The sequence below is a fragment of the Aotus nancymaae genome, unplaced genomic scaffold (assembly GCF_030222135.1).
Source record: "Aotus nancymaae isolate 86718 unplaced genomic scaffold, 86718_ANA_hifiasm-v0.15.2.pri h1tg000020l, whole genome shotgun sequence".
Taxonomy (NCBI): domain Eukaryota; kingdom Metazoa; phylum Chordata; class Mammalia; order Primates; family Aotidae; genus Aotus; species Aotus nancymaae.
In genome coordinates, this window is record NW_026988432.1 from 69,359,654 (window position 1) to 69,374,703 (window position 15,050).

General features: G+C 42.0%; 1 protein-coding gene across 1 annotated transcript in view; it reads right to left on the reverse strand.

The window, feature by feature from the left end:
- ANKRD62 (ankyrin repeat domain 62) overlaps window positions 1-8,057 on the reverse strand; it is a 63,997-nt gene extending 55,940 nt beyond the window's left edge. Inside the window, 1 exon segment of the mRNA XM_064379454.1 lies at window positions 7,771-8,057. Within this exon segment, the coding sequence (XP_064235524.1) occupies window positions 7,771-7,994 (224 nt within the window). The 5' untranslated portion in view covers window positions 7,995-8,057.
- Window positions 8,058-15,050: the final 6,993 nt, after the last annotated feature.

Sequence of the window (15,050 nt, forward strand, 5' to 3'; positions counted from 1 at the left end):
GCCAAAGAAAACTCAGAATTCAAATGAATAGGAATATCTATTTTGTTAATACTTAGTTTATAGAATGTATTGAATCAAGTAATTACAAAAATTAATAGTAGTATTTAACACTGTTGGTATTTAAACTTCTGTGAGCTAAATTTAAATTTTCAGAAGGGTATTTAAAGGTTATCTTTTACAAATATTTTCTAGCTTCAGAAACACTTTCATTTGAAAAAAGGGAATAAAAGCTTCAGTTGAGATTTAACCCTAATAGTCCAATTTTAAATCTCTCAGCTTGCTCAGGCTGGGCAGGTAAATGAAATTTTTAAGGATGGAAGGGGGTCCTGAAAGATGGAAGAATGTGTCTGCTACATGAAAGGTATTTGGCTTACGTTGAAGAAATAAATGGAGTGAAAGAATGAATACACAGAGCTGAGGAGTTCATTATTATTGTTTGCATATATGTAATAAACTTGTATATAATAAAAATTATATATACAATAAAATGTATGCGGAAAAACCTACAAGCACACATAATAATGTCCCCTTTACAAGGAACAGATCCAAGATGGCCGATTAGGAGCAGCTCAGGATTGCAGCTTCCAGGGAAAGCACGGAGGGTGAGTGGATGCTGCATTTCCAGATGGATTTTTATTGCCCACAGACCAGGAGATTTGCAAGCGGAGGAGCCCCATGAGTCACCAGCACGGCTGTTTTGGCTGGAGCTGTGGTTCTCTGCACAAAATACATGGGTCTGGGCGCCATTTTAGCTGGCGATTGGAGCTCCTGGGAGATAGAGTCACCCATTCAACTGACAAAAAAGGGGGCTGAAACAGGGAGCCAGGCCAGGAGATTCCTGGGCAAAAAAGTGCCATGAATCTCAGAGCGGCTGTTTCAGCCGGCGCAGTGGGTAACCACATGGGAAATCACACAGATCCCAGAGCCTTTTCAACAGGCGACTGGAACACCTGTGAGACAGAGTCACCCATTCAACTGAAAAAAAAAGAAAGAAAAAAAAGGGCTCTGAGGCAGGGAGCCAGGTGATCAGGCTCGGCTGGTCCCACCCCCAAGAAAAAACAGCAATCTGAAACACTCTGGACTGAGAATTTCACAGCAAGCACAGCTGAACCTGGGATGGCCCAACTCAGTTGGGGAGGGGCGTCCGCCATTACCGAGGCAGTCCACCACTATGGAGGTAGTCCGCCATTGCCGAGGCAGCCCACGATTACAGAGAGAGTCCGCCATTATAGAGGTGGCCAAACATTGACGAGGCAGTTCTAACTATACCCGTATAAACAGGACTGCAGGGAAGTTCACATGGCAGCTGGGCGGAGCCCACAGCAGCTCAGCAAAACCTCTGCAGCAGACAGTGGCTAGGCTGCCTCCTCACTGGGCAGGACAGCCCTGAAAAAAGGCAGCAGTACAACAGAAACTCATAAATAAAGCCCTAACTTCCTGGGACAGAGTACCTGGGGAAGAAAAAAAGGGGGTTTATGAATTCTGCTGCAGCAGACTTAAACGTACCTGCCCAGCAGCTCTGAATGAACAATGGAGCTCATAGATCAGCACTTGAGCTCCGATAAAGGAGAGATTGTCTCCTCAAGCAACTCCCTGACCCCCGTATATCCAAAGAGTCACCTCATAAAGGAGAGCTCAGACTGACATCTGGTGGGTATCCTTCTGGGACAAAGATAGCAGAAGAAGAAAGTGGCAGCAACCCTTACTGTTCTGCAGCTGCTGCAGGTGATCCCCAGGCAAGCAGGGCCTGGAGTGGACCTCAGCAGTGCTACAGCAGAGGGGCCAGACTGTTAGAAGGCAAACTAAGAAAAAGAAAGAAATAATTTCGTCATCAACAAACTGGATGTCCACTCAGAGACCCAATCTGAAAGTCAACAACTACAAAGATGACAGGTGGATAAATCCAGAAAGATGGGAAGAAACCAGCGCAAAAAGGATGAAAACACACAAAACCAGAACGCCTCTCCTCCTACAAGGGATCACGACTCCTCACCAGCAAGGGAACAAGGCTGGATGGAGAATGAGTGTGATGAATTGACAGAATCAGGCTTCAGAAGGTGGGTAATAAGAAACTTCTGTGAGCTAAAAGAACATGTTCTAACCCAATGCAAAGAAACTAAGAACCTTGAAAAAACATTTGACGAAATGCTAATGAGAATAAACAAGTTAGAGAGGAATACAAGTGAATTGATCTAACACACAACACGAGAACTTGGTGAAGCATACATAAGTTTCAACAGCCGAATTGACCAAGCAGAAGAAAGGATATCAGAGGTCAAAGATCAACTCAATGAAATAAAACGAGAAGGCAAGATTAGAGAAAAAAGGATAAAAAGGAATGAACAAAGTCAACAAGAAATATGGGACTATGTGAAAAGACCTAATCTACATTTGATAGGTGTACCTGAATATGACGGAAAGAATGAGTCCAAGCTGGAAAATACTCTTCAGGATATTATCCAGGAGAACTTCCCCAACCTAGCAAGGCAGGCCAATATTCAAGTCCAGGAAATACAGAGAACACCACAAAGATATTCCTCAAGAAGAGCAACCCGAAGGCACATAATTGCCAGATTCACCAGGGTTGAAATGAAGGAGAAAAATGCTAAGGGCAGCCAGAGAGAAAGGTCGGGTTACCCACAAAGGGAAGCCCATCAGACTCACAGCACATCTCTCAGCAGAAACCCTACAAGCCAGAAGAGAGTGGAGGCCAATATTCAACATCCTTAAAGAAAAGAACTTTCAACCTACAATGTCATATCCAGCCAAACTAAGCTTCATAAGTGAAGGAGAAATACAATCCTTTATGAACAAGCAAGTACTCAGAGATTTCATCACCACCAGGCCTGCTTTACAAGAGCTCCTGAAAGAGGCACTATACATAGAAAGGAACAACCAGTACCAGCCACTCCAGAAACATACCAAATCGTAAACAGCATCAACACAATGAAGGAACTACATCAACTAATGGGAAAAACAGCCAGCTAGCCTCAAAATGGAAGGATCAAATTCACACATAACAATATATAAACCCTAAATGTAAATGGGCTAAATGCCCCAGTCAAAAGATACAGACTGGCAAATTGGATAAAAAGCCAAAACTCATCGGTGTGCTGTATCCAGGAAACCCATCTTACATGCAAGGATACACAAAGACTCAAAAGAAAGGGATGGAGGAAGATTTACCAAGCAAATGGAGGAGCAAAAAAAAGCAGGAGATGCAATTCTCATCTCTGATAAAATAGACTTTAAAGCAACAAAGATCAAAAGAGACAAAGAAGGACATTACATAATGGTAAAAGAATCAATGAAACAAGAAGAGCTAACGATCCTAAATATATACGCACCCAACAGAGGAGCACCCAGACACATAAAGCAAGTTTTTAATGACTTACAAAGAGACTTAGACTCCCACACAATAATAGTGGGAGACTTTAACACCCCATTGTCAATATTAGATCAACGAGACAGAAAATTAACAAGGATATCCAGGACTTGCACTCAGATCTGGACCAAGCAAACCTAATAGACATTTACAGAACTCTCCACCCCAAATTCACAGAATATACATTCTTCTCAGCACCACATCACACCTACCCTAAAATTGACCACATAATTGGAAGTAAATCATTCCTCAGCAAATGCAAAAGAATGGAAATCAAAACAGTCTCTCAGACTACAGTGCAATCAAGTTAGAACTCAGAACTGAGAAACGAACTCAGAACTGCACAGCTTCATGGAAACTGAACAACTGGCTCTTAAATGTTGACTGGATAAACAATGAAATGAAGGCAGAAATAAAGATGTTCTTTGAAACCAAAGAGAACGAAGACACAACATACCAGAATCTCTGGGACACATTTAAAGCAGTGTCTAGAGGAAAATATATAGCAATAAATGCCCACGTGACAAGCAAAGAAAGATAAAAAATCGACATCCTATCATCAAAATTGAAAGAGCTAGAGGAGCAAGATCAAAAAAACTCAAAACCTAGCAGAAGACAAGAAATAAGTAAGATCAGAGCAGAACTGAAGGAGATAGAGACACAAAAAAACCTTCGAAAAATCAATAAATCCAGGAGCTGGTTTTTTGAAAAGATCAACAAAATAGACAGACCACTAGCCAGATTAAAAAAAAAGAAGAGAATAATCAAATAGATGCAATAAAAAACGATAAAAGGGATATCACCACAGATTCCACAGAAATACAAACCATCATCAGAGATTATTACAAACAACTCTATGCAAATAAACTAGTAAACCTGGAAGAAATGGATAAATTCCTGGACACTTGCATCCTCCCAAGCCTAAACCAGGAAGAAGTCGAAACCCTGAACAGACCAATAACAAGGTCTGAAGTTGAGGCAGCAACTAATAGCCTACCAACTAAAAAAACGCCCAGGTCCAAATGGGTTCACAGCCGAATTCTACAAGGCAAACAAAGAGGAGCTGGTACCACTCCTTATGAAACTACTCCAAACAATCCAAAAAGAGGGAATCCTTCCCAAATCATTTTATAAGACCAACATCATCCTGATGCCAAAACCTAGCAGAAACTCAACAAGAAAAGAAAACTTCAGGCCAATATCCATGATGAACATAGATGTAGAAATCTTCAATAAAATACTGGCAAACTGACTGCAACAGCACATCCAAAAGCTTATCCACCATGATCAAGTAGGCTTCATTCCAGGGACGCAAGGCTGGTTCAACATACACAAGTCTATAGATGTAATTCACCACATAAACAGAACCAAAGACAAAAACCACATGATTATATCAATAGATGCAGAAAAGGCATTTGACAAAATGCAACAGCGCTTTATGCTAAAAACCCTCAATAAACTAGGTATTGATGGAACGTATCCCAAAATAATAAAAGCTACTTATGACAAACCAACAGCCAATATCATACTGAATGGGCAAAAACTGGAAGCATTCCCTTTGAAATCTGGCACTAGATAAGGATGCCCTCTCTCACCACTCCTATTCAATACAGTATTGGAAGTTCTAGCCAGAGCAATCAGGCAAGAAAAAGAAATAAAGTGTATTCAAATAGGATAGGAGGAAGTCAAATTGTCTCTACTTGCAGACGACATGATTGTATGTCTAGAAGACCCCATCATCTCAGCCCAAAATCTCCTGAAACTGATAAGCAACTTCAGCAAGGTCTCAGGATACAAAATCAATGTGCAAAAATCACAAGCATTCCTATACACCAATAACAGACTTAAAGAGAGTCAAATCAAGAACGAACTGTCATTCACAATTGCTACAAAGAGAATAAAATATCTAGGAATACAACAAAGGATGTAAAGGACCTCTTCCAGGAGAACTACAAACCACTGCTCAAGGAAGTAAGAGAGGACACAAACAGATGGAGAAACATTCCATGTTCATGGTTAGGAAGAATCAATATTGTGGAAATGGCTATACTGCCCAAAGTAATTTACAGATTCCATGCTACCCGCATCAAGCTACCAATGACCTTCTTCACAGAACTGGAAAAAAACACCTTAAACTTCATATGGAACCAAAAGAGAGCCCGCATATCCAAGTCAATTCTCAGCAAAAAAAAAAAAAAAGGCAGGAGGCATCACACTACCGGACTTCAAACTTTACTACAAGGCTACAGTAATCAAAACAGCATGGTACTCGTACCAAAACAGAGATATAGACGAATGGAAAAGAACAGAGGCCTCTGAGGCAACACCACACATTTACAACCATCCAATCTTTGACAAACCTGACAAAAACAAGCAATGGGAAAAGGAGTCCCTGTTTAATAAATGGTGTTGGGAAAACTGGCTAGCCATGTGCAGAAAGCAGAAACTGGACCCCTTCCTGACGCTTTATACTAAAATTAACTCCAGATGGATTAAAGACTTAAACATAAGACCCAACACCATAAAAACTCCACAAGAAAACCTAGGCAAACCATTCAGGACATAGGTGTAAGCAAGGACTTCATGACCAAAACACCAAAATCATTGGCAACAAAAGCCAAAATAGACACATGGGACCTAATCAAACTCCACAGCTTCTGCATAGCAAAAGAAACAGTCATTAGAGTGAACTGGCAACCAACAGAAAGGGAAAAAATTTTTGCGATCTACCCATCTGATAAAGGGCTGATATCCAGAATCTACAAAGAACTAAAACAGATTTACAAGAAAAAAACAAACAAGCCCATTCAAAAGTGGGCAAAGGATATGAACAGACACTTTACAAAAGAAGACATACATGAGGCCAACATATGAAAAAATGCTCATCATCACTGGTCATTAGAGAAATGCAAATCAAAACTACACTGAGATACCATCTCACGCCATTAGAATGGCGATCATTAAAAAATCTGGAGACAACAGATGCTGGAGAGGATGTGGAGAAATAGGAACACTTTTACACTGTTGGTGGGAGTGTAAATTAGTTCAACCATTGTGGAAGACAGTGTGGCGACTCCTCAAGGACCTAGACATAGAAATTCCATTTGATCCAGCAATCCCATTACTGAGTATATATCCAAAGGATTATAAATCATTCTACTATAAGGACACATGCACACGAATGTTCAGTGCAGCACAGTTTACAATAGCAAAGACCTGGAACCAACCCAAATGCCCATCGATGATAGACTGGACAGGGAAAATGTGGCACATATACACCATGGAATACTATGCAGCCATCAAAAACGATCAGTTTGTGTCCTTTGTAGGGACATGGATGAACCTTGAAACCATCATTCTCAGCAAACTGACACAAGAACAGAAAATCAAACACTGCATGTTCTCACTCATAGGTGGGTGTTAAACAATGAGAACACATGAACACATGAAGGGGAACATCACCCACTGGGGTCTGACAGGGGGAAATGGGGGAGGGACAGTGGGGGGTGGGGAGTTAGGGAGAGATAGCATGGGAAGCAATGCCAGATAAAGGTGATGGGGAGGAAGGCAGCACATCACACTGCCATGTGTGTACCTATGCAACAATCTTGCATGTTCTTCACATGTACCCCAAAACCTAAAATGTAATTAAAAAAAGAACATAAAAACAGAAAAATAAAGTGATGTATATACTTAATTTTGTTAAATCACTTTAAAATGGTTTATAAAGTGCTCTATAAGGGGAATGATGAGTAGATCAGAAACCAGCTAAGCGTTGTTTTTGTTTTGCTGCTGAGAAAGATGGCTTGGGTGCTCCACCCCCATGGCAAAGTTTCCACATCCCAAGTGCTACTGAACCTGCCAGGGTAGAGAGCCCAGTGCCCTTTATGACGGCACTCACCTCACCCCCACCTTGCATTCTACCCACATTCTACCCAACTCTGTCCCTCACCAGTACCCCACTCCATCCAACCCTATCCCATTCAACCCCCCACACCACCCCACACCCCATCCAAGCTTCACTCCACTCCACTCCTGACCAGTCCTCATCACATCCAATGCCCTCACCCACCCTCCACCACAGTTCCTCATCCCATTCAACCCTCACTCCACTCCACTCCCCACCAGTCCGTCACCAACGCTACACTCACCATAGTCCCCCACCACATCCAACACCACCCAACTCCACTTCCTACCACAGTCCCTCACCCAACTCTACCCCCACCACAGTCCCCCCATCTGCCCACCCAACTCCATCCCCAGCCTGACTTCCACCCCACCCATGCCTTCACCCCACACCATATCTCCTCTACCCCAAAACCAGGAATGGGGGCTTCTCCCCTCTCCCCAGGCCTCCCTTAGCAGACCCCGACCCCGGCCATTACCTCTTCTTCTTGTCTCCGCCGTTTATCTCATTCACCCGGAGTAAGAGGATCTGGTCCACCTTGTTGACATCACCTGCGATGGCAGCTTTGTGGATCATGCCTAGATCCTTCTGCCGGATTCGGTACCGGGTGTTCGAGAAACCATCGCCATCCTTGTGATGATTCTTCCTCCAGCTAGCCACGCGTCTCCTCCAGGCCCTCAGGAACCACTCCCCGACCCCCATCCTGAAGCCAAAGATCTCCCAGGCTAAGGGACTGGCTTCAAGACAACTCAATTCCTACTGGCTTTCCGCTGCTCTGGAGCAAAGCACCCGCAGGTAATCAGGTCCAGCCACAACCGCCGCCAGGGACACTCGAGTCTCCAGCCTCTGAAAGCAGCACCTAGCCGAGCAGAACCGTTAGGCACCAGGGCGCATGCGCGCGTTAACAGCCAGCCGGCGGGCGCATGCGCGCGCTGACAGCCAACGAAGGAGAGACCCCCCTCCCCGCACCGTACCCCTACCCGCACGGCGGAGAAACGGCTCTGAGCCCCGCTCTTGCGGGCGCCGCCTGCAGGCCGGCAAGGCCCTCGGGCTGGTAAGCAGGCTCCCTGGAGCGCGCTGCCGCCCTGCCCCAGGTTTCCACTGACTGCTCTGCTGGTGCCTGCTGCTCGGACATGACCCGGTATGCTCGGCAGCTTCCCGGATGATGGCCGCTGGCACGGACGACTTCCCGACTTAGCCCACACCTGAGCAATAAGACCAGTCCCTCCTCTTCCTCAGACTATCCAACATGAAGATGAGGATGAAGACCATTATGATGATCAATCTCCACTTAATGAAATACAAATATATATATATATATTTGAGACGGAGTCTTGCTCTGTCACTCAGGCTGGAGTGTAGTGGCATGATCTCAGTTCACTGCAATCTCTGCCTTCTGGGTTCAAGCGATTCTCCTGCCTCAGGCTCCCGAGTAAATGGGTCCTGTCTCAGCCTCCCGAGAAGCTGGGATTACAGGTGCCCGTACCATGCCCGGTTAATTTTTGTATTTTCAGTAGAGACGAGGTTTCACCGTATTTGCCAGGCTGGTCTTGAACTCCTGACCTTGTGATCCGCCTGCCTCAGTCTCCCAAAGTGCTGGGATTACAGGCACGAGCCACCACACCCAGACCTCTATTTTAAAGTAAGCTAGAGGGAAAAAAAAAAAAAGAAACTCGGCCCGGCACTCGAAACTGCCACAGACCAGAAGAAACTAAGGAGACATAATGACTAAATGCAATATAGTTTCTTGAATGGGATTTCTGCAATAGAAAAAGGACATTAATAGAAAAACTGGGGAAACCCAAATGAAGTCTGGAATTTAGTTAATAGCAATGCATCAATATGGCTTTTTAGTTTTGACAAATATACCACAATAAGATAAGATGTTAACATTAGGGAAACTGGGTGAGGGGCAAATAAGAATTATCTGCATTATCTTTTCAACTTTTCTATAAGTCTAAAATTATCCCAAAATAAAAGTTTGGTCACACCCACAATCTCAGCACTTTGGAAGACTGAGGCAGGTGGATCATTTGAGATCAGGAATTCAAGACCAGTCTGGGCAACATTTTTCTCTACAAAAAAATAAATAAATAAATTAGCCAGGAGTGGCAGCACACACCTGTGGTCCCAGCTACTTGGGAGGCTGGGGTAGGAAGACCACTTGAACACAGGAGCTGGGGACTGCAGTGAGCTATGATCATACCACTGCACTCCAGCCTAAGCCACAAAGACCCTTTCTAGTTCAAAAAAAACTTTTTTCACTAAAAATTCCTACTACATTTGGTAACACAGTATTTCCTTCATAGTTTTAAACAAATATCTGAAAGATATTTTCCTTTTTTCTACTTAGCCAAGTGGTAAAAGGGAAATTATAAAGCTCTAATGATACTGTTATAAAAGTAGGATGAGAACTGCTGTTATTTTACAGAACCAATGATGCAGGAGAGTGAATCTGACCTTCCATATACAACAAGCAGAGTGCAACTCATCTCTTATCAACATATAGTCCTTGATAGGTCATTGATTTTTTTCTTCTAAAGTTTAAAGCTCTTATCAAGGCCAATGGTTTCCTAAGAGTACTAACTTACTTGAGGACTAACATCTGTAGATGACTAAAATCTTTCTGCTGTTTCCCTCTGCAAAAGTAGAAACACAGATACAAAACCACAAATGCATTATTCCAAAATTTCTCCCCAAAACTCCTGGACTCCTCTCTTATAACCCAACACAAGCAGAAATACACTGCTGGGTAAATTGGAGCCAAAAGTGACAGCAGGCCAGGCTTGGTGGCTCATGCCTGTAATCCCAGCACTTTGGGAGGCCGAGGCAGGCAGATACTTGAGGCCAAGAGTTAGATACCAGCACAGGCAATATGGCAAAACCCTGTCTCTTACTAAAAATACAAAAATTAGCCAGGCATGATGGCACACACCTATAATCCCAGCTATTTGGGAGACTGAGGTACAAGAATTGCTTGAACCTGAGAGGTGAAGGTTGCAGTGAGCCAAGATCGTGCCACTGCACTCCAGCCTGGGCGAGAGTAAGACTTATCTGTCTTAAATAAATAATAAATAAATAAATAAATAAAAGTGACAGCAGACCAGGCATGGTGGCTCACATCTCCAATTCCAGCTCTTTGTTAGGCCAAGGCGGACAAATCACTTCAGCTCAGAAGTTCCAGACAAGCTTGGGCAACATGGCAAAACCCCAGACTCTAAAAAACTGTATAAAAATTACCCAGGCATGGCAACACATGCCTGTAGTCCCAGCTACTCAGAAGGCTAAGGTAGGAGGATTGCTTGAATCTGGGAGGTCAAAGCTGCAGACCAACCCACAGCACTCCTGCCTGGGTGTCAGGGCGAGACCCTATCTCAAAAAAAAAAAAAAAGTAACAACAATCTTATCCAATTATGGCTAAAATCTTAATTTTGCAAATGAACATCTAAACATCCTGTTAAAGCTCCTCCCACACACTTAGAAGGGGCCTGTGTAAATAAAGGGACTTGAAGTTTAAGACACATTATATTCATGGTAAATTTACCACTGTGTTTATGTTTTATTTTCTCTTCTTTAATGACTAGAACTACTTACCCTTATATAGAACACTACTTGTACACAGTAGGAACTCAACGCATATTTGTTAGATTGAATTAACCTGACATATTTGAACTTATTATTCAGAGAGGACAATTCTTATCTATTACTGTAACTGATAAGGCATTTTGCCAATCTCTAATTCTACCATTCACCCCCACTATCTACTCTGGAAACCTACATATATACTTCATATATTCCTTTCCTTTAATGATCAGGATGAGAACACAAGAAATACAGAACAAGTGGACCAAAAAAAAAGTGGTTTTTTTTTTTTTGGTTTTTTTTTTTGAGATGGAGTTTCACTGTGTTGGCCAGGATGGTCTCAATCTCTTGACCTCATGATCCACCCGCTTTGGCCTCCCAAAGTGCTGGGATTACAAGAGTGACCCACCACACCCGGCCCAAAAAAAGAGTGTTTTAAAACATTTTTCACTATTTCAAAATATTTATTCTCTCTTTAAAATCAAATAGGATATTATTCCAAGACCATCTTCCCCTCCAAATTAGCATGAACCTTGATGAGAAGCTTGACTGATCATATCCTCTTTTCTTTTTCTTTTTTTTTTTTTAATTATAAGATGGGGTTTCACCATGAGGGCCAGGCTGGTCTTGAACTCCTGACCTCAGGTGATCCACCCACCTCGTCCTCCCAAAGTGCTAGGATTACAGGCGTGAACCACCGCGCCCGGCCTTCCTCTTTTCAAAACCCAAGCAAAGCCTGAATGTTCCCTATACCAAGAAACCATTCTCAAGGGATCCCTTTATTAGTATGCACACAGGCATTCATTGTTCCTTTCAGGAAAACCTACTACCAACCTTAAGATTATTTTAAATCAATATATGGCCATAATTTTAAAAATATTCTTTACACACCTAAACTGAAGGTACATCAAAAATTTTGAAACCAAAATTTAAAATAAATGATTGTTGTCAGATGGATATTTAAGTCCCGAAAGACTATGAGACCACACATGATTCCAATCTCTAATACTACTGCTTTTAATAATTCTTTGTGGCATCCCAAAAAAGCAAATGCTTTTTAACCATGTGAAGATCTAGACTATAACCTAAATTGTATCAGTTACTATCTTATAATGACTCCAGTTAGGTATACTTATGAGTATACAAAGAGCCTTCGTGTATTTAACCCCTGAATTAAGGGTGTGAAAGTTAAAACTTCATCAACTTGTACCTAATAAACTTTCCCAAACAATCAAGTCCTATTATGTCTACAACTGCATAAACGCTGGAGAAAATAAAATGTTAAATAAGCCACCTAATAAGAATCATAAACTCTTGATTCTAAGCAATGTATCCTCCTGTCATCACAGAAACACTTCTTAAACATACTGTTCATTTTAGGATTATATTCATAATTTAATCATTTTTACTTTTAGATCCTCTAAAGAGCTAGTCTTTCCTTTTTCTTGAATTTATCTCCTTCTGTCCTATATCACACTGCTTTTATGGCCAGGCTAGCAATATGGCTCTAAGTTTTATCTGAATGCTAAATAAACTAACTAATTCTTCATTTTTTTCCTTCATTGGTCTCATTTCCATGCCTCCGACACCTTTCATCATTTTTCTATTTTTCTTTAGTACATTTCTACTTATTTCATTCAAATTGAATCTAACCATTCTCAGATGTATCAATACTGTTAAAAGTAAACAAGAATTAAAATCAGTTACTACATTCAGCCCCCCAAAAAGTCAGTAAAGCCTATGGAGTGCTATTTCTTCCCAAGGACTAAATGGAGTGATACTGCTGGTACTGGCGAGAACCAACACGACTCATTCAGCTCAACGACAGAGTTGACAATGGCCTGTAGAAGGATTCACTCACATGAGGATTACAGCCAGGATCCATTTCTCCATCCTGAACACAATCCTGGGCACCATCATCATTTGCTAGACCAGTGGTTCTTAACTGGGATGATTTTGCACCCTAGGGAACATTTGGCAATGGATAGAGACTTTAAATGCCACAGTTGCAGGGGAGGGGCTTCCTGGCATCCAGTGTTAGAGATTAGATCACAGACTCTGCACAGGACAGCCATCACAACAAATAATTATTCAGCCAAAAATGCCAATCGTGCCGTAGTTAAGAGACTCTGACCCTGACATTTACCCCAATTCTTGGTAAACACATAAAACAGCTGGAGACTAGAGACAGTATGGTGGTGAGAAAGGACCACAGGATTAGGGGAAGAAGGAAACGAAAACCTACTGAATACCTGCTATACAGGATTAGGGGAGGAAGGAAACTAAAACCTACTGAGCACCTACTACACAGCAAGTCTGGTCACTTGACATCTATTATCCTCATTTATACCCCTACCCTGTGAAAACAACAATATATTCTGCTTTTACACAGAAGGCTATACTCAGAGGGATTGGGGAACTTACTCAATGTCGCTCATCTAGGAAGGGGAGGAATCACAATACAAATTCAACCAAATGTCTCATTCCACAATACTACAAAGCCTAGGAACTAAAAGACTGAGATTTGATTCAAAGAATTACTAATCATTTAACTTCCCTGAACCTCCACTGAGAAAATAAATCAGGCTGGGCTCCTCATGCCTATAATACCAGCACTTTCGGAGGCCTAGGCGGGCGGTTCACCTGAGGTCAGGAGTTCAAGACCAGCCTGACCAACATGGAGAAACCCCGTCTCTACTAAAAATATTAAATTAGCTGGGCATAGTGGTGCATGCCTGTAATCCCAGCTACTGGGAGGCTGAGGCAGGAGAATAGCTTGAACCTGGGAGGCGGAAGTTGCGGTGAGCCAAGATGGTGCCGTTGCACTCCAGGCTGGGCAAAAAGAGTGAAACTCCATCTCAAAATAAATAAATAAACCAATAAATAATATGTGAAAACATAAATGTTGCAGATTGCTAACTACATATAATCATAATAAATACAAGAAAAAGAAAGTGTTTTTAAAAAATGTATTTTTACTTATTTTCCCCAATTCTTCCCTACAATGGAAGTCTTATGAATACAAATACTCCTTAAAAACAGAAAAGGAAGGCCGTGGTGGCTCATGTCTGCAATCTCAGCACTTTGGGAGGCCAAGGCGGGTGGATCACAAGGTCAAGAGATTGAGAACATCCTGGCCAACAAAGAAAGAAAGAGAGAAAACAAAAAAGGAATACATTTTAAGTGTGCACAACACCAAATTATTCAAGCTTAAGAATCAAGATAAAATGTTCAGAAGACTTTGTATCTTCCTGAGCCATGCAACTATTCTTAAATCTCATGAGAAATAAACTAATATTTTAGTATGAACTTCCTAAATAATTTTAGTTATTAGAAAATGGTCAAGTCTGTATCAACAACTTTGATTAGGCCTTCTCCATAACTGGTAGCACAGGTCATGAGCAGAACTGAGAAAGAGAATTAAAAATCTATTAGGAATTGTAGAGAACAACTCTACTCACTATTCACTCCATAAAGAGTTTATTATACTGAGGTCAACATGTTATCACTCACACTAGTGACGTAAAAAATAATCCATTTCAACATAAGGTTCAGACCAAAAAAAAAAAAAACCCACCCACCAGAATCTATCCATCTTTGACAACAAAAGTACACTACTTTGAGATTAAGTGACAGCCAATGTAAACTGGGGGGCAGGGGGCTGCTCTCTCCAGAAATCACCACTACCAATGCTGCTTCTAAAAGCAGGTTGCACACAACCATTTTTCCTCTGGAAATAGCTAAATCCCAAGGCATGACATTGCTGGGTTTTTTTATTTATTTATTTATTTTTTTTTTTTTGAGACAGGGTCTTGCTCTGTTGCCCAGACTGGAGTGCAGTGGCATGATCTCAGCTCACTGCAGCCTCTGCCTCCCAAGGTCAAGCAATTCTCCCACCTCAGCCTTCCGAGTTGCTGGGATTACAGGGGCACACCACCATGTCCAGCTAATTTTTGCATTTTTAGTAGAGACGGGGGTTTCACCACGTTGGCCAAGCTGGTCTCAAACTCCTGACCTTAGGTGATCCACCCACCTCAGCATCCCAAAGTGCTGGGACATGAGCCACCCCACCCGGTCAACAATGCTGTATTTTATAAATGTATGTTTTTATACCAATAAATACACTATAAATTATAATTGCAAGTATTTCCCACTAAGATTAAGTCCAAGTTTAAA